This window comes from Monomorium pharaonis, chromosome 3, assembly GCF_013373865.1.
Source record: "Monomorium pharaonis isolate MP-MQ-018 chromosome 3, ASM1337386v2, whole genome shotgun sequence".
NCBI lineage: Eukaryota > Metazoa > Arthropoda > Insecta > Hymenoptera > Formicidae > Monomorium > Monomorium pharaonis.
The window spans coordinates 13,793,051-13,812,916 of NC_050469.1; the positions used below are offsets into that span (position 1 = coordinate 13,793,051).

Genomic DNA, 19,866 nt, shown 5'->3' on the forward strand with positions numbered 1-19,866 from the left:
TGTTTAATGTTCTACTGACAAAATTGATGCAAAAAAATTGCACCGAGTGCAACTTTTGCTCCACCGTCTTTCGAGACGGTGGAAAGTGCCAGTGCAAATTAAATAGATGTTATGTTCGTGCTTTAAGGTATTACATTAAAGTATATGTTATTACATTATTTTAGTAAACTTTATAACAATGAAATTGTTTAATTTTTAAACCTGTCTAATGATGTGTTCCACTGAACCATACTAAACCTGCACTATTATTGCGCTAGTGGAGTTTTCATCGAAATCTACCGCAGCGTTGGTGCTGCACCAGTTTTCCCAGTAGAAAACGCTATATGAATACCGGCTCTAGAGAAAATTACTCGGATAGCCATTATCGTAAACACCCAATAGCTACACTTCATTGAGGCCGTGTTCGCCGCGCATGTGCGAAAATTCCGTCTCGCCTGCCAACACTGACTAGCAGTAGTCGCTGCCGTCGCTGGTAGTCGTAAAGAATCGGTGGGAGAGGTAGGAGGACGATCATCTGGAGCGCACCCTCGTCGTAATGCCATCCGAACGAACACCAACGTGGCGACGAACAATTGTATGATGTATACGCGCGCGAAGGGCGAAACGTTACGCGATTTGCCGCTGACAGCTTGGTCCTAACCTAACTTCGTATCGTGTCTTCGGAAGAATCTCAGGTGGGTCAATCTTCTCATCGGCGCGTAGCGTGAATGCACGGGGTGCTGGCAGTTCCCCCGAGGGGTCGAGGGAAAAATCGCTGTCCGCCGTAGGTTCCGCGTCAAGAAGCCTTCGACCTTCACACAATTTTTCTCCTCTTGGCACTTAATCACTCCCCCGACTTGAGGAAGTTACACGTGGAAACGGGCGACGCGATGCGTACGCGGTGTGGAATTGGAGTACCGTTAAGTACGATGCACCGTGGTGTCAAATCGGTCTTTGTCATTTGTAACGATCTGCGGCTGGTAATCATCTTTTTTTTCTTTGCTTTGTATTAATGCGGGAATATAAGTGCGGGAATCGGAGTCTTGAAAGTTTGCAAAGGGATATATATATTAAAATTAATCCTCCGTACATTGTTTTTCGGAGTCTTCTCTACACACGTCGAGTTGCGACATTTCTGAGTTAATTACTTTTACAAATAGAATAAAAATTCTTCTGTGACTCTTGCATATGCGTTAATGTCTCTAGAAAGTATTTGTATTGTTTATTTTTTAAAAATTATATAGAATGAAGTAGGACAAACGTTTATTTTCTTTAGCTTTTTGTATGATAATTGAAGAAGAGAACTTGTTTTTACATTATTAATTAACCACATATATCTATTTATATCTTAATTTATTTGCTAATTAATATTTTTTACTTTCTATTAAATTGTAACATAATTGCTATATAACACTATCATTACAATATCTTTTAATTTTCTCTTCTTTCTAATACCTTCTCTTTTATTTCTAAACATCTTTATACTTCTCTCTTTTTTACTTTTATTTTTATTTAAAAAATTATATATAAATATTATAACTAGAATTGAGTAGTAACTAATTGAAAAATTAAAAATTGAATACCATTACTAAATTGATTACTTTTAACATATTTAATTTGAAATGAGTTAATTTTTAATTTATTTTCAATAAACTTTAATTTATTAACTTTTTTCTTAAATTAAAAATTTATCTGTGTAAATGATAAAATTGTAAAAAAGTGCATTCCTAAATAAGAAACAATTTTTTTTTCATATAAACTTAATTTATAAATAAAATGTTACATTTATTTAATGATATTGTAATTATCTGATTATTTAAAATAATCTAATTTTTAAAAAATTACGACATCTAATTTAATATAAATATTATTTTTGAAAAATTAATTTTTAATTTAATTAATCTTAATGTAAATTAACTTTTTTATGTGAATTAGTTTTTTGTTTGTAGCGTTTAACTAAATTAATTTTATAAGTCATTAACTTAATTTAGAATTAATTTTATAAATCTTTAATATAATTTAGAAAACATTAACATACTCAATCCTAGTTATATGCATATAACTTGCATTGCTTAGTTTTTCAAAGAAAACATATGCAGGATATAAATATTTCAATTATATATACAGAGGATTAAGATGCTTATTCAACGCATTTATGTGGAGTCACTCGTTTTGACACTCGATTTTTGACTTATCAATTTTGGTCTCAGCAGTGACAATGTTTTTTCTTTTTTTTCAGTATTGTACTGAAAACATGATGGCCAATGGTATTCAGAATTCAGCTAGACGAATTGAAGACAACTTGATGGGGAATGATGTATACCACTCCGCGTCGTCGTCTTCGTCGGCCCTGGGTTCTCCCCTCATGAAGTTGTCCTCATATTTCCTGGCGGTCCGACCATGGTCGTTGAGCGCGTCGCTGATGCCAACGCTTCTCGGATCCGTTCTCGCTTATCGACTAACGGGCCCGGCGGACTTCAGTTTGATATCGCTGATCCTTACCGTTTTCATAGTGCTTTGTGTGCACGGCGCTGGTAACGTGGTGAACACGTATTTTGACTATGTGAAGGGCGTTGATAGCAGAAAAAGCGATGACAGAATATTGGTAGATCGTTTATTATCCAAGGACGAATTGGTCTCCCTGGGGGCGTTCCTGTACGCAGCGGGCTGTTTCGGATTCGTCCTACTGACACTCGCCTCTCCCGCGAAGATGGAGCATCTGGCTCTTGTGTACTTCGGAGGTTTGTCCTCGTCCTTTCTCTACACAGGAGGCGTAGGATTAAAATATATCGCTCTGGGCGATGTACTTATCTTAGTCATATTTGGTCCAATCTCAGTTGTATTTGCGTTTATGGCGCAAACTGGTTACGTTGAGCTAGGAACAATTTATTACGCGATACCTCTCGCCTTGAACACCGAAGCTATTTTGCACAGTAACAACACGAGGGACATGGAGAATGACAGGAGGGCCGGAATTGTAACGCTCGCTATTCTAATAGGTCATACCCTGTCTCACATTTTGTATGCTTTTTTACTGTTTACACCGTATATAATACTTACAGTAATAGCGTTAAAATATTCCATTTACTGGTTTTTACTGCCAGTGGTTTTTACTGTGGCAACCCCCTTTCGATTAGAAAGAGAATTTCGCAATCCGGATAAAATTCAAGAGGTGCCTAAACAGACAGCCAGATTAAACATGAGTCTAGGTATTTTGTATGTTACCGCTTGTTTGTTTGAGAGCTCGCTTCCCTATCTGTAAATTATTTATGAGGTTTTCGCATCGTCCTGGATTACTCTTTTTATCCAGTAATCCTGGTGATACTTTTCTCAGTGAAATTTCATCCTGAGGCTCAATTCTGTACCACATACCGACAACTATCGGTGTCGTTGCGTAGATATTTTATATAGTAAAAAGCTGCGCAACGACACCGATAGTTATCGGTAGCCGGTACAGAATAGAGCCCCAGATTTGCAATTAAAGGTACAACTTTAGACGATAGAAGAAAAGTTAAAAGAAAATGATTTGTTTTATTCATTTTTATTTATTAATTATATTTAATGTAACCTTGCGTCCCTCTCGTAACATAATTTACACACGAGTTTTTTGTTATTTTTGTTATTTACAAGAGTAATCCAAGATTGACATCCTTGATAAAATGAAATTTCATCAAGGAAATTTTTGAAACAGCGTACGTATTGGTTTGTTAACTGACAAATTTGATGATTTTATAAAAATCTGTGAATGGTCGCAAATCATGCAATTATTTTCAAATAATATTTAGCACAAGTAAAAGGAAATATGATTTGTTTGTTAAAGATGTTTATGTCACATTCGCCTTAAGTACAAATTAATTCATATCAATTTCGAAATGTTTGTTACAAAATTAGATCTTCGTGATTTTTGATCTCGAATATTGTTTCATACAGCGCACTACATTGTCATATTTGCGTTTCGAAATTTATTGCCAGTATTGAAAATATATAATACACGTAACATGAACTATAGATTTTCAGTACTGGCAGAGAACTTCGAAACACAACCTCTATAATAAGATAAAATGTCATTCTCGCGCGAATGTTAAGACTTGAAAAACGGAGGGTTATAATATAATCCTTAATTTGTCTTTTAATTTTCACCTAAAAATAAATTAAATCTTTTATATGAATCGCTTAAAATTAAACTTCTTGAAACAGACTTTTGTGTATTTATTTTAAGATGTATCTAAAAAAATACGTTTGTGAATATGCATAATCCGCGTATTCTATTACACGAGATATACCTATAAGGTTTTTTGTTACGAAACTGTTCCACTACGTTCGTATATTATTTATGTTATAACCAGTGTTGCACTTAGATTTAAAATTATCTAGATAAAGATACATTATACATAAACTTCTTAGATAAGAAATAAAGATAATTTAATTTTAATTTTACCTAGATAGAAGATAAAATTAGATATCGTTTTATCTAGATAATTTTGAAATATCGCTGTAGGGCAAAACAATTTAGAGTGTGACATGTTCATCTGTTAAAAGAAAGTTTTCTTATAATATTCTTGATTTCGATCGATACACATAAATTAAAATTGAGGAGAAATTGAGGGGATATATAACACATTGTAATACAATTAAACTTTTTTGTAAAAGCTTTCAAATAACTTATAGTTTCGGAGCAATTTTTGCTATATTGCACTACTATTTTTAGATTTGTTGCAATTTGTTATCATTAAAAAATGTTTATCTGTTAGGATATACTTGAAAGTTGAGACTGAGGATGATATTTCATGCTTATTATTGTTCACATTTGATCGTGTGAAAAAGATAACACTGCTTTTATTCAAGGTAAAGATGAAAATAATATATATTCTATTAGTCTAAAAAATGATAAAATGGTAAAGTTGTTTCTTCATCTAGTTAATTATTTAGATAATTTTATATAGATATCTGCAAACACTGGTTGTAACTTATGTACATAATCATTTTAACAAAGTAATGTCTCACGAGTATCATAATATCGTATATCTTATATTGACCTAGTGTGTTAACTCTCGATAACATATTATGTCCAACTTAACCATTTTTTTATCGAATAAATTAGACCTTTTTTCTCCCGTAATACTTGCGCATTAACGTAGAATACTTCCGCATAATCTTTATGCTTATGACATCCAGAAGATATGTCATAGAAGAACAATTATAGTTACAGTTGTAATTTTTATTTCCTGCATGGAAACTCGAATTAGGATTAAATCAAAAACATAGCGGAACTAAATAAAAATATATAGTTCGCTTTTACTTGGATCTATTCCAATTAAGCGATCGATTAAAATGACGAAATATAAAAGAACTATAAATGTGTTCTGTGAGTAGCGACATGAAACAAATAATAATCAGGAGTATTAATTTAAACATTTGAAGTTTTATATGTTTATACATGTAAAAATTGTTATACAAAATTTTTTTATAAGAAAGCAAAAATATCATGTCAATATGTATTATATTTTGTACATAATACCATGAAATCTTGTATTATAGCATCATTTGATCTCAGTTCATCAAATTGTATAACGCGTTTTTTGTATAAAATATATATTGTACTAAATATCTATATTATCCTATATTAAATATCTCTCTTTGGGATATGTGGATTCCCACACATAAAATTGTCTTACGAACGGAGGGAAGTAAGGTCAATGGAATATGTGCAGTATTAATCAAAGAAAGATATACGAATATAGGAAAAGCAAATTTATGTGACTAATTTAATGATGGTTGAATATATTTTCATAGCCCTGGATTCTTTCAGAATGTTCATTATTTCTGAAGTCTCTTGTCTTCTCTGTGAGAATTTAATTGTGTTGTGAATGTACAATATCAAGTGACAATACCGTTTAAGATCGCGGAAAAGCGATGTTTTGTTAAAAATATATATTTTCCAAATCATATGATTCTACGAATTACATATTGCACACACACACACACACACACACACACACACACACACACACACACACACACACACACACACACACACACACACACACACACCCGCGAAACAGTTACGTTATGAAAAATAAATTAAGGACTAGCTCTATCTTTTATGGTCTTATAACATACAACTTCATAATATTTAAGATCATAGCAGCGATTTAATATTCCCTTTAGTTATTACCAAACATTTCCAATGTTACATATGTTGAGATAATTTAACTGAACACATTATTTTAAGATAAATCGTTGCATGTCAATATATAATATATGGCTCGTTCTTTTTCGTTATACTGCTGCACTGATGCAACAAATTAGAATGAGAAAAAATATATTTGTCTTTAACTTGTTGCATCATCAGTGCATCAGTGCAGCTAAAAAGAACAGGCCTATAAATCAAATAATATATACATGAGGTAAGACTCTAAAAATAATTAAATTTGAAAAATATCTATCTGAGCCAACGTCGCTGACTGTGTATAAGTTATTTAGTGTATTTTACATTAATACAAATATATTTAAACAGCACAGCGGATCAGAACGCATTTTCCAAATTTAATAAATATATAAATGTAATGCATGTTGTACATAACGTGTATAATAATATAAAATGTAATACAAAAGGTACTAAAAATATGTCACATGATCAAACGGGAAAAACTTATATGCCTTCTTCTGTCAAACTTATTTCGCCTTGTAAAGCGTTCTTCAATTTGTCTTCCCATAATACATTCTCCAATTGCTGCGCCTGCAACCGGTTTTCTATCTCTATAGATACAGAATGCACTTCCATAACACGAGCCTTGGTACTCTCACAAAACTCCGCCAATAAACCAAATTTCTCATCTAACACGCTGTCATCCATATTGTTTTCCGATTTATCTAATTTCTTCCGTTTTCTCATCGATTCGTTTAACACGACGTCGTCATTTAATTCATGCAGCATGAATTCTGTCAGTACGTTGGATTTAAACCACCATGGTAACGTCCGGAAATGCTTGATGTGATTTTTATTGTAAATGATCATTAGATCTTCATCGAGAAGATGAACTTTCTCCTTAATAACATACAGTAGTATGTGTACAAAGTTGGATATTTGTAAACTGCCTGAGGTAAGAAACAGATTGCTGAATATATCGCAAAATACGATATTACAGTTCGAATCAGATAGCACCTCTCTGCAATAATGCATAATGTGTCGTCGTAAATCTTGTATGTCTGTTATTGGCCATGGTGCACTGAAACGATAAAATAAACGTGACAAAGCGTGAAAATAATGTGAATTAGAAATACTGAAAGTACGGACTTATCATATGTGCAGAGTTAGGTAAATTAATATTTTTTTAAACTAAATTTAACTAAAAAAAAGTTAATGGTTCATAAAATTAATTTAATTATATATTAAAAATTACACGAACAAAAAAGTTAAAAGCTGCATTAAGATCAAATTAAGTTAAATTAAAAATTAATTTTTAAAAAGTATTATTTATATTACATTAAAATATATTGTAATTTTTTAAATTAAACTTTTTAGATAATTACAATAAATATTATAGATCAAATAAATTTAATATTTTGTTTACAAAAAATTCATATGAAATAACAAATGTTGATTTTTATATAGGAATGTATTTTTTCTTTTATATAAGTAAACTTAAGAAAAAAATTAATCTAACATTTGTGCTCTTCTTTTAAATGTGTTTAAAAAATAACTAGCTGAAAAAAATTAAATTACATAAAATAAAGTTAAATTAAAAATTATTAATTTTTTAACCATATTATTTTACTTTTAACTTTTTAAACTAGTTTTAGTACCCTATTGTGTTATATATGGATATATTGATATAACTAATAAGTACATCATCTTGGATCACTTACTTCCATGGTGGTAACATGAAGCTGTTCATTGCGGCCTCTAATTTTGCTCTGTATTCCTCTCGTTTCCATGATTCGTCAAAATATTCGTAACTGCATGGCATAGTACCACTGCTTTTAAGGAACTTTTTTAATTCAGGCGCGAAATTTGTGTATAGTAGGGATTCTGGATCTAAGATTATGTCTATAAGGTGATTTACAGCCTCGTTGTGCAAATCAATTACAAAGTTGGGGTCCTTTAATGCGTTTGATAATTTTTTATTGAACATTGAATCACCTAGTATCCTGGAAATTATAATAACAAACAGAATGTGGAATGTGTTCGGAATATAAGTATAAATCGGATGGAAATAAATAAAGGAAGAATCTTACCTCAACCACATTTCCTCGGACAAACAGGTGTCGTATACGTTAGAGAGATGATCCATTTCTAGTGGATTCGGCGGTGATTTGTTCGTCGTCAACCATAAAACTGCGCTTTGGGTCAAATTTAAAATAACTTTCGCGGACAAATTCTCCTCGTACATGATCGTATATTCTGATACGTAGCCAGATTCCAGGAGGGATTCCAAGTCCGAGACGATACTATCGTTTTGACTCTCCAAGTCTCCATTACCCAGGACGATGAAGGCGAGCGGGATAGGCATCAACTTGTGCCGCGATAATACGGTTCTCATTAAACGTCTCGCAATGGATTTGTAATTCTCCGAGGCGTCGGCAATAAACAGAAGTGCGTCGGTGCCGGTCAAGTTGTGCTCGCTGATTAGACCCTCAAAGTGCCTTATGCAGACGTGCACGGTCTCGCAGGGATTCGGCCGGTAAATCTTCACGATAGGATCCATCGTAAAATTGTCGGGGTACAAGTACTCGTTCATCAGCTTTTTGCAGGCCCAAAGAGCCACCCTGTTGATCAGGTCCGGCCAGGATATGACGAGTTTCCAGTACAATTTGGGCGGAGAATCAAGGTCCAATGATCGTACATTCTCCTTGATGCCGGCGTACACGATAACTTCGATTGACGTGAAGGTCTCCGTCGCGTTGGTCGCGACGTCCTCCGGCTCTCTTCGTCGCTTGCGCATATTCCGTATCACCACCTCCTGCTCTTTGGTGTACAGCATCCGCGCGGTTTCCTCCACGGAGTGCCTCTGCAGCCAAACCGGCGTGTCCTCTAGCGCCGCCCTCTGCCGCTTTTGCCTCGACACGTGCCGTTTCCAGACGTTCACGCACTTGAGGATCACTCGGTTCTTGATTCGCAGCAACATTGCTTGTAATCTTCGTTGCCGGTCGATCTCCTCGGTCAACATCGCGTCGCAGACCTCGCAAGTCACCTCCTCGATCACGTCCGAGAGGATTCTTCCGCTCAACGCGTTGTACATCTCTATCCGGTCGATCTCTTTTTTCGCGATGGCGGAGCAGAACTCGTGGGTGATCTCCGCGTGCAGGCTACTGTAAATCTCCTCCGACTGCTCCTCGATCCGTTGCATTCTCTTCGCCCGTTCCAGCCTTTCCAGCTTTTCCCGTCTTGCTTTCTCAGCTTCCGCCTTCATCGCTTCCTCCTGTTCCCTCTTGAGAAAGACACTTTGCTCCTTCGTCGTTTTATTCGCGTCATCCGCGAATGTCACCAATTGCTGTGGAGGAACTAATAGGGGAAAATGTTTGTTAACAAACACTGTGGAGGAAGAGGGTGCGCTCCTCGTGAATATATTTCCCGGCTCCGTCCCGGAGAAGATGCTTTTGTTCATGGCCATCGCAAACGGCGGGACTGATTCTGTGCTACGTGATGTTTCTGGTTTCGAGAACACGGAAGCTGCTTTTGAATTGTTACTGCTACTACCAAACATCACCGGATGCTGCTTATCGTTAGCCGTGAAATTTCCGCGATGGGCGCTAATTGCACTTCTGTTCTGATCGGATTTCTCTGAGGAAGCTACCTTCGTCGACTCGCCAGCTGAAATTTTGCTCTCGAATACATTCGGTTCCTTCGGCTTGTGCTCGACGAACGCTCGATCCGGCGTTTTAAAGACGCTCGAAGAGGTGACCAAAGGATCGGGAACTGAGACGGGCGGTTTAAACGCGTCCGCATTTTCGTTGTGGCTCGCGTTTGCTGGCTGTTTTCGTGGAATCTGCGCTGAACGAAGATCTCTTGCGGTTCTCTGATCCTTGTCCCGGATCGATGTCAGCTTCGGCATTCTCCTCGTCTCTTTTGTCTCCACGAATTCATACGGATCATGCGGTAGTTGTGCCGCCACAGAGGAGGAGACGCTGTCAATCTGCTGTTGGTCCGCGGCATTGATGGACTCCGGCGTCAGGTAACCATACGCGTCGAAACTGCTGTGCGGCTTGTGACTCTTATAGGTTTTCTCCGGCATTTGTTTACCAGCGATACACTGGCCAATACTAAAGTTCAAGGCAATCCTCTTGGATTCGACCAAATTGCAAGACCTGGTCTGCGGGATAGTCGACACGGACATGTTGAAGGTCTGGCGGTTCAGAAGAATGTACATCTCGTCACTAGACATATTCAGTCCCGCCTGCTCGCAGAAGCATATCGCCTCGTTCTCGTCCTCGAAGCCGAGAATGTCTATCAATTCGTACAACGGGAAGGCGGTCGAGGTGCTTCTACAGTATGCCTTTATCATTATCGAAAGCGCCCGCAGTCTGACCTGATTGAAGTACCGTAATAAAATGCAGGCGTTCAGATAGGTCGTCTCTTGGACGAGCTTGAAGAACTTGTAGTAGTTGTTCGAGTCCAGCGAGAAGTACACTTTGATCGCAAACTTGACCTCCGGCGAGTTTTGCACGAACTTGGGCAGCTGCTGCAGGTCGTACAGGAAGTTACCGTTGTTCAGGTTCAGCAGGACGATGTATGCCCGGAACTCGGGCTCGTTTTCGCAGGTGACGCCCTTCACCCGCAGATCGTGATACATGTACTTCAGGGTCTGCAGGCACTTGGTCAGATTCTCCGAGTTGATCTTCTTGTCGAAGACAGACGTGTCCTCTGCGCAGAGCCTTTCCGAGCATACTATGTGAAATCGGGCGCACTGCTCGAGCAGCTCGACGCTCTCCATGCAGCAGAGCTCCTGCTGCGTGATATCCTTCCTGATGCCCCGCGTCCTGTCCCAGAGGAAGTGGTACCACTCAGCCAAATTTGTGCCTTCCTGCTCACAGAGATCGACCAGCTCGTGGAGCAGGTAACTCATGGTCATTTTTAAGGATCGCACCGGCCTGAGCTCGTGCGGCATTGGCTCCTCCTGATCCGCGGACGATCTCGAATACTGCTTCACGGCGGTCGCGTGATTGATCCTGTACTCGTTCCCCTCAAGCTGCTCGTACGACGCGACCTGACGTTGCGACTCGCGCATCAGTCGTTCCTTCTCTGGGCACATATCCGGACAGGTGCCATGGGTCACCTTCGCCGTCGCTAACGAGGCCGGCTTGACTCGCTTCAGACGCATCAATCGGTCCCTCGCCTCCAACACCTTGTACTTGTCCTCGGCCGTGAGAGCGGCCTGACGTATCATCGTCTGCAGCTCCTCCATACTTGTATGGGGCAAGTGTTTTGCTATCTGACTATCGACGTCCTTCACGGCTGCCTTCTCCGACTTCGCTGTAGTCTTCTCGTGTGACAACGTTGGCGCCTTGCCACCCACTTTGGCCTTTAATGGCAACAATTGTGCAACAGGTGCGCCTATGTCGGATATCTCGTTCGCGCTCCCTTTTGCAGGATGCAAGTTGTATTCCACGTTCGCCATAGCCTCCAACTCCGCCTTAATTTCATCGTCGTCGTCGTCGTTGCCCGACGCCTTGAGCAAATTCGCCACCATGTTTCGCGGATCCTTCTTCCGGGTCTGCTGCTGCGTCGCCTTTGCGGCAGCCGATTCCAGCTTTGTCCACTCCACCTTAAACTTCTCGCTCTTGTAATCGCCACTGCCGTAGTACGCGGCGCTCGCCTCTATCCTCGTCGTGTAAACCACCACGATCACGCGCTTCCGCGGACGAATGGTTATCTTCACGATGCTCCCGTATCTCCGAAAGTACTCCTTTGCCGCTGTTTTAGTCAGCAGCGCCTGGGGCACGTCCGAACACGTTATCGAATTGTCAATGTTTACCTTGACGGCGCGCGACCTGGAGTTCTTTTTCATCTGCTCGAACGCCCCGGTATCCTTGAGGGCGTTGGCGAACACGTTGACCGTAGGCTTGTACGTGTTCCTGGAGATTCTCGGCTTGTACCTGTCGGTTTTGTCGTTGGCACTTGAGACCGCGTGACTCGGAACCGCGTTCGTGGACCGCGACACAATTGTGGGTGCGGCGAAAGTAAACGCGTTCTTCTTGTTGAAGACATGATCCGATCCCACGCCGAAATTAATGGTTCTTGGAAGATCAAACACGGCGCTCGGCATGGAAAACACGAAGGGGCTCGAGCCTGCGCCCGACCTCGAAGCTGGTCCGTCTATCTCCGTTTCGTCCATTTCGCTTGGAATTTCGCGTTTTCAATCCTGCGAATCAAACGTAAATATCAGTGATATCAGGGTTAATGCGCTTACCGGTTGCGGTTTAACATTTGTGCGTGTCACGACTCTTGGAGGAGGAATCACTTCGGAATAACGATAGTCGCGTGTCAATCGATTAATTAGTTAATTAATAGTCGTGAATCTCCACACCAACCTGTCTCCGGATCTCCGAGACAACGCCGCGCAAAACAGTTCTCAAAGACGCAATATAACCTATGTTTAAGCACATACAAATATACTAACCTATTTTACACGAAACGATTCGGCACAACCGCAATTTTCGTGGATAGAAGTTCCGAATTATTCAATGAGTTTTGGAACTCGTTCGATCAGACGTCGAGAAATGTGTAGAAAATTTTCTTTTCTAGGGAAAATTACTTTTACTGTATAGTAACTTTTATGTTATAAGAACTTCGCGGTCCAATTTTAAATTTAATATTATATTAATTTAAAATTAAGCGGCGCAACTCCATTATGGGTCGGTTGTTCCAGCTTCTTGGTAAATTTACCTACCAGGTAAGCATGTGTCTATCTTTATTTCTTTTCTGAAATAAATAAAGACGAACATATATTTATCTGATAGGTAAGTTTACCAAGAAGTTGGAACAACCGACCCCCTATGAGATTATAATTATTTCTCATTAAAAACGAAAAGCATTATTTTGATTAATTTATTAATTGTCAAGTTGTTGGAATATATGAATAGAAATGGCTAGAGAAATGTTGAAAAATAGATATATTTTGATTCTGTCAAAGAAAAAAGATTTTTGGTAAAAAACCTATCGAATGTTAAGAAATATATATATATATATATGTGTGTGTATATATCAAAATTAAATATTGTAATGTATATTATATATATTGTATAATACATATTAGTATAATTTATGGACAATTAAAAAATGTTTGCTTTTATGGAATAATTCAACGTTATAGAATAATTATTAGATTCATGAAGATATATCTGGTAACAAAAGGAAAAGAGAAATTAATAATTTAATATTATAAATTAAGAGACACGGTAGTGGCTCGCGCGCCAAGTGAACGCGTGGCGCGAGACCGATCGTGTTTTTTACGCGAGTACGCGACTTGCGAGCACTCGAGATTATCGAATCTCAAGAACGGCTAAATCGATCGAGTTCCAACTATATTAGTTATTATAACAATTTAAGTATTAGAGTCAATGCTCATCAGTAAAGACGCACAATGTTTTTATTTGTATTACATGCTTTATTAAATTATTATTTCTTTACTCTATAATTTATCGAATTGATTCTTCATTCATGTATCAACACTTTAAATCATGATCCGCTGACACGAATCACAAATTTATAATGGTTTGATTTTTATTTGAAAAGGGCCCAAAGTGAGTACCGAAACGTCGTAACCATTGTATATTTTAATAAATTGTGTCAGTTGCGTCGTCATTAACAATTGTTCTTATTTATTGCAATTTAAGTATGCAATTAAATCACTTGAATACAATTAAAAATAAAAAAAAAGATAAATTGCATTCTACTCCGTACTAAAAGACCTTAGCAGTTCTATGCCAATTGAAAAATCAGTTTACTAAAAAAATATCGATAAAACAAATGGCTTTAGGATCCCTTTATTAGCATAGATATATTCATTTATTATTGAAATTTAAATGATGTATCGTCTAACCTAACACATTTCAAATTCGCGCAACATACATCAGTGGCCGTGAGCTTCCCCTCCACGATCGGCGGCGACGGTGGTGACGGCGGAGCGGAGAAAGCGGAGCGGAGCAGAAAGGAGCTCGACGCGCCCGCCGTACCCGGCCACACAGTCATCGTCGAATCCGGTTCCTCCGCTCTCTCCCCCTCGCCGACTCGAAGAATTTGAATTCCGTAACGGTCTCGCACTAGCGGCGAGTATACGAGAGTACGTACGAGTACGCGACGTACGGTGAGTACGCGCGAGATCGGCCAGCCGCTATTTCTGTGGCGGGGGGGGGGGGGGACTCCGCGCGCGCTGGACACGACCGTCCGTGGGACGCCGCCGGGGAGTTGGCGCGCCGACGTCGGCGCGCCTGACGTAACGGATTTTTGCACGCGTAGGCAGACGATTAATCGGCGCGGCGGCGACGACGACGACGGCGACGACGACGAAGACTTCGCCTAATTACCCGCCCACCCGTCCTCCTCCGACGTCCCGCGCGTGTTTACTGCGCGCTCGCGCTATATCGGCGCTAATTGAACGCTCTCCTATTTGCATTAACGTCGCGCTGATGACAGATCCACCTGATCGGTATCTGCTACTGCGCCGTACACCCGCAACTGGATTACGATGGAGGACGCGAACGAGGTTTTGGTGTGTGCGGCTGAATTCATAAAAGGTAATCTCTTGTTCTCTGGAGATTAGATTCTATTTTTGATGACTGCGAGGAAACGCGCTGCGCGACTTGCGTCTTTCGCTTATAACATCGGGGATCGTTTTCTTGTAACATTTTCCTCCCGTTGCAATCGGGACATCTGCGAGGGCTCCGACAGAACGCTTTTTTAATTAAAATTTACGATGTACGAATTTGTTAATTTTTTTATCAAAGAACATATTTCTAAATAATTTTGACATTTTATATATTTTCTTGGATGTTTTTTTTTTAAGTAGCATTTATTATTGCGAATGTAATATATCAGAATTGCAATCTGCATCTGAAAATCCTAGATTAGTTCTGAATATTGAATGAAGCTGTTGTAGAGTCTAAAAGATGAAGTTTTTCTGTCATCTGTATGTACACGAAAATAAAGAATAAATTATTTTTTCTTTCAGATCGATTGTACTTTGTAACATTAAGAACAGCAATGAAACCAAAAAGTACCCCAAACACACACTACTTCAGTATTGACAACGAGTTGGTATATGAGAATTTTTACTCCGACTTTGGCCCTTTAAATCTAGCTGTGTTGTATAGATACTGCCAAAAGGTTAACAAAAAGCTGAAGGGCATTGCACTCAGCAAAAAGAAACTCGTGCATTACACGACAATGGACTCGGAGAAAAGAGTCAACGCTGCATTTCTCATGGGAAGTTACGCGGTAATGTAGATTTTCTCTCTGACAATATTTGTTAATCAATATAGATTAATATACAACAATAGCCAGTATAAATGCCAATATACAGTATTTACCTGATAAAAATTCAAAAATACATGGAATTTTTAAGAAATTAATTTTTTATCTTTGAAAAAATTCATGAATTTTTAGGAAATTTTATTGGAACTCAGAATAATTTTGGAGAAAAAACTTTATTTTTCTTGATAATGCAAAATCAATTAGCAATTAATATGTATACACACTCGCATACAATATCTCATGATTCACAAGTATTTATTTAAAAAATCTAAGACAATAGGAGACAATGTATGTATGTTTAATCACTTTTTAAATTTTTTAATTTTATTTGGAATTTCGAATAAAATTCCTGACAACTTTAAGAATTCTTAAGGAATTCTTTTTCAAACTAACTAACAGTTTGTATAAATTTTGTCGAAAAAGATAATAGTATTACTGATTTATTAAATCCTATTTGTATTTTCAGATATTGTATTGCAAGCGTACAGCACAAGAAGCTTATGAATGTTTGACCAAAAGTCCAAATAGCCCCATGTTTATCATGTTTCGCGATGCCTCGGTTGGGCCACCGTGCTATCAGATATCATTAAGGGACTGTCTAAGTGCTATATACAAGTGCCATCGGCTTGGTTTCTTTAATTTTGAAGATTTCTGTGTAAAAGAGTACGAACATTACGAAAGAGTGGAAAATGGGGATTTGAATTGGATAGTTCCTGGAAAGTTTATTGCATTCTGTGGTCCGCATGCGAGATCGAAAATGGAAGATGGTACGTATCTTTTATTCTAATCGTTAATAGAACGACGATATAGAATTTTGTGTGTGTGAAAAAGAATGCAATTTTGAGAGGGAATCTGGTGAGCAGACAAATCTATGAAATCCATGAATAAATGTTTACGAACGCAAAAGCGATGGAATACATACGAGAATGAGCAAAATTTGGAGATAAAAGTGTGACGATGGATGAAACGAGTAAAATGACACTTTTAAGGAAAATAAATAGTAAAAGTGCACGTAATTTCAGTTTTTTAAATTACATTTTTTTACAGGTTACCCACTTCATGGTCCAGAATGGTATTTCACGTATTTCCGCCGTAATAACGTGACAACAATTATACGGCTTAATAAAAAGGTCTATGACGCGTCGAGCTTCACCAACGCTGGCTTTATTCATAAGGATTTGTTTTTTATGGATGGTTCAACACCGACGGACGCGATAATGCATCAGTTTCTTAAAATTGCGGAAAACGCAACTGGCGCGGTTGCCGTACATTGTAAGGCAGGCCTCGGGAGAACGGGTTCTCTTATAGGTTGCTACATTATGAAACATTACCATTTGACGGCTCACGAAACGATCGCCTGGATAAGGATATGTAGGCCAGGTTCTGTAATTGGGCATCAGCAACAATGGCTGGAGAGGTGGGTGTGTGTATGTGTAAATGTATATATATCTTTTTTTCTCATTATGACCTAGTGAACAATTATATACATTGTGCATAAAAAAAACCTGTGTCCTTCAGAAAAGAGGCATATCTTCGATCGTTACTGAAAGAGCCATTGCAACCTGAAAATGGAAATCCGGTACACAAATACGGGATATACTCGATAACTGGTAAACCTAAAGGAGCTTCTTTCCAAGGTGATGTAAAGAGTTTGATGGAGGACAATGTATCGGGAATAATGCATCGCGTGGACGAAATAAAGTTGGATGATCCTGGACCAGTGGCTGGGGCTAGTGCTATAACGAGATATAGCACGCTGACTCAAGGTGATAAATTGTGCAGAATCAAAGCCAGAAGAAGAGGCATATCGTCCACTCAAACTTCTCTTAATGCAAGCACAGGGACATCAACTGGTGTGCAGTAAGTGTAAAGGTCACATTTATTGTCTATACCTTTTTGAAATTGGGTTAACGTGCATATCATATTGTAGCCCGTATTTGGGATCCTTGTTACAAACGAGAAGTCAAAAAGGAGTCATTTCTACTCTAGTGGGAAACAAAGAGAGAGACCCTACCAAAAGATTATTGTCACGATCCACTGCAACAACAGTCGTGAAAAGGTTAAACATTTATTTATTTATCTATTTCACTTCTTGTTCATTACTTTATTTATAATTCTTGACAATATTTTTTTTGCATTCTGTCTTCTTCCTTCCATAATACTATCCAGTTATACTCTTATTTGCCCATTCCCTTCTAAGTTGCGCTTATACATTCATTAACACATGCTTCTGATAAGACAATAAAATAATAAGACTATATAAGAGAATAAAATAAACGATATTATCAATATTGCATGTGTATCCGAAAGAAATAGGGTCTCTTTATCTTGATTGGAAATTGTAGAAACAGTTGGTTGGTCAACAGTAGCTGTGATCCATCTTCCTGCCGTATTAGGTCTAAACCGGCAACACAGAGCCATAACATCAACAACAATACAACTACCACCAATCCCGTTACATCTTTAACCGTATCAAAACCAGTGAGAAGGGCAAAACGTACCTCCTGCATGGCTCCACAGGCTCACGCTACAAACTCGTCTGCCAATCATTCAGTACCGCAACCACAGCAACGCATGAATATGATCCTCAGGTCGGCAGACCGAGTTACTCGCTATTCGCTCAGGCAGTAAGTTAATAACTGTCCCTCTGTTTCTCGAATTTGGACCTAAATTTACAATTGTGCAATTCTTTCCTTGCTTGTTTGATGTATAAGTAAAAAAAAACTTTCACGGTATTTCCCTCATTCACCCCGCCGATTCCCATTGCTTCTGATTCTTTAGCTTTGCTTCGTTGTCATCGTTCAAGTATATTTTCCTTCTACGACTGTATCCACTTATATTTTCATCTCTTATATTTCTCATCACCTCACCTATCGTCATAAGTATACAAAGATAAAATTTGAGGCTTTATATATTTACATCTGTTAACAGCCAAATATATAATTATTTTTAATATATTTTACAACACTTTTATATATAATTTACACAGATTGTGTACAAAGATTATGTATTCATCTTTTGTACATAAGTTTTAAAAATGTTTTATTTTTTTTATTAACCTTCACAGAAGGAAACAATTTGAAATATCAAATTATTACAATTGTATACAATTTGTTGTGTTGTTAATTTTGATTAATTTCATCTATATCGCATGTGGCATGACTCCTAAGTTACGTTCTTGTTTCGTTAGCATGTATTACATATATTACAAACCTTATATAGGCCTGGGCAAATAACAGTTGAACAGAGATGTGTCACATAGGTTGAAGTTTATATTATATTATAGTCCAGGCCTCGTAATAATATTACATTTAATGCTTATGCAATAAAACACAAGTAGCACCAGAGGTGGCTAACGAACCGATTCCATTTATTTCTGTGACTTGCAGTGCGCGCACAACAAAAAGTTATAAAAGTGCATTTATCAGATGACTAACCGATATTCCCAGTGGCGTTGGGGAGGACTGTCAGGTAACTGGAGCATCTCACCAGCGCCGAAGATCTCATCGCTTAAACCCCATCATTCAGTAAAAAGCACTTCACTCTGATCTTCAATCCTTCAACTCGAGCAAGTTTTGCCCAGGCTTTTATATCATAAATCAACGAAGATCAAATATTTCTACAAAATCATCAACACTGCATTATTGATTAATATGGTTTTGCCATATTTGCATCATAGGAGACAAATTTATTGCAGTGATATTTAATATATATATATAGCTTACACAGCTTTTAATTGTTCTTCCATATATCAAAATATTGCGATGCGTTGAATGTTTGCAAAAAAAAAATAAGTATCAGAGTTTTCTGTTAATATCATTATTCACTCTAACTTTCTGCTGGTCAGAAGCACACTTGTAGATATATATTTTCAAAATCATTTTAATTATACATATAATTTCCGTTTACAATAATTTTTTCAATTTTGCCAAAATGTTAATTTAATGCTCACATATTTATGCGACATTAAATATATATTTTATAGTAACACAAAATACACTCCTTCATTTTATTTTTGTTAAAAAAACTTTTTAAATTATAGAAGCAGTTAATAATTATCTTTATTAATAAAATAATCAGCAATCGTGATGCAATGAGTTGTGCATCTGCTTTCTGTGCTGGAGACTCGAGTTCAAACTCCGATCAGAATCAACTGATGTTTGTTCGATTGCTATCTCTCGAAAGGCAATGGCAAACTATCGAGAGTTACTTGCCCATAAAAATCCCTCCAATTAGACCGTTTGAAATCAGCGTTAAACTATAAGTCGCGTATATCTGTGTAAATTGTAGGAAGCGCACATCATAGAAATATGCTGAGGGATCGCCTACGATCACTACGGTCATGGCACTATAAGAAGAAGAAAATATGTTTTTTTTTCCCATTATATTTAGTAAATAGATCTTGTTACTGTTAA

At 37.7% G+C, this 19,866-nt stretch overlaps 3 protein-coding genes across 6 annotated transcripts; 2 read left to right on the forward strand and 1 right to left on the reverse strand.

Moving 5' to 3' along the window:
- The first annotated feature begins 350 nt into the window (after window positions 1–350).
- On the forward strand, window positions 351–4,177 carry LOC105837720 (ubiA prenyltransferase domain-containing protein 1 homolog). The gene is made up of 2 exons (XM_012682737.3): window positions 351–674; window positions 2,219–4,177. Exon 2 carries the CDS (start codon window positions 2,234–2,236, stop codon window positions 3,239–3,241), a length of 1,008 nt encoding a protein of 335 aa, XP_012538191.1. The 5' UTR covers window positions 351–674; window positions 2,219–2,233; the 3' UTR covers window positions 3,242–4,177.
- Window positions 4,178–6,111: 1,934 nt separating this feature from the next.
- LOC105837719 lies at window positions 6,112–14,134 on the reverse strand. 2 transcript variants are annotated; one of them, XM_036284786.1, is made up of 4 exons: window positions 14,051–14,134; window positions 8,218–12,341; window positions 7,849–8,130; window positions 6,112–7,208 (listed from the first exon to the last, which is right to left on the reverse strand). In XM_036284786.1, exons 2-4 carry the CDS (start codon window positions 12,312–12,314, stop codon window positions 6,632–6,634), a joined length of 4,956 nt encoding a protein of 1,651 aa, XP_036140679.1. In that variant the 5' UTR covers window positions 12,315–12,341; window positions 14,051–14,134; the 3' UTR covers window positions 6,112–6,631. The 2 variants fall into 2 exon arrangements, with proteins under 2 accessions (XP_036140679.1, XP_012538188.1); XM_012682734.3 differs by lacking the exon at window positions 14,051–14,134 and adding an exon at window positions 12,511–12,596.
- A 45-nt stretch (window positions 14,135–14,179) lies between these two features.
- LOC105830181 (dual specificity protein phosphatase CDC14A) lies at window positions 14,180–19,242 on the forward strand. 3 transcript variants are annotated; one of them, XM_012669356.3, is made up of 8 exons: window positions 14,180–14,715; window positions 15,150–15,415; window positions 15,918–16,218; window positions 16,499–16,868; window positions 16,970–17,311; window positions 17,382–17,510; window positions 17,797–18,078; window positions 18,841–19,242. In XM_012669356.3, the coding sequence occupies exons 1-8, from the start codon at window positions 14,667–14,669 to the stop codon at window positions 18,881–18,883; spliced, it is 1,782 nt and encodes a 593-aa protein (XP_012524810.1). In that variant the 5' UTR covers window positions 14,180–14,666; the 3' UTR covers window positions 18,884–19,242. The 3 variants fall into 3 exon arrangements, with proteins under 3 accessions (XP_012524810.1, XP_028044702.1, XP_012524812.1); XM_028188901.2 differs by having other exon boundaries at window positions 17,848–18,078; XM_012669358.3 differs by lacking the exon at window positions 17,797–18,078.
- Window positions 19,243–19,866: the final 624 nt, after the last annotated feature.

Excerpts from the sequence above, each read along its gene's own strand:
- LOC105837720 (XM_012682737.3), top strand. The coding sequence starts at position 2,234 with ATGATGGCCAATGGTATTCAGAATTCAGCTAGACGAATTGAAGACAAC.
- LOC105837719 (XM_036284786.1), bottom strand. The coding sequence starts at position 12,314 with ATGGACGAAACGGAGATAGACGGACCAGCTTCGAGGTCGGGCGCAGGC. Across the intron at positions 8,131-8,217 it reads TCCGAGGAAATGTGGTTGAG|GATACTAGGTGATTCAATGT; the intron begins GTAAGATTCTTC and ends TATAATTTCCAG. Across the intron at positions 7,209-7,848 it reads TTCATGTTACCACCATGGAA|TGCACCATGGCCAATAACAG; the intron begins GTAAGTGATCCA and ends TTATCGTTTCAG.
- LOC105830181 (XM_012669356.3), top strand. The coding sequence starts at position 14,667 with ATGGAGGACGCGAACGAGGTTTTGGTGTGTGCGGCTGAATTCATAAAA. Across the intron at positions 15,416-15,917 it reads TTCTCATGGGAAGTTACGCG|ATATTGTATTGCAAGCGTAC; the intron begins GTAATGTAGATT and ends TTGTATTTTCAG. Across the intron at positions 17,511-17,796 it reads GCAACAACAGTCGTGAAAAG|AAACAGTTGGTTGGTCAACA; the intron begins GTTAAACATTTA and ends TGGAAATTGTAG.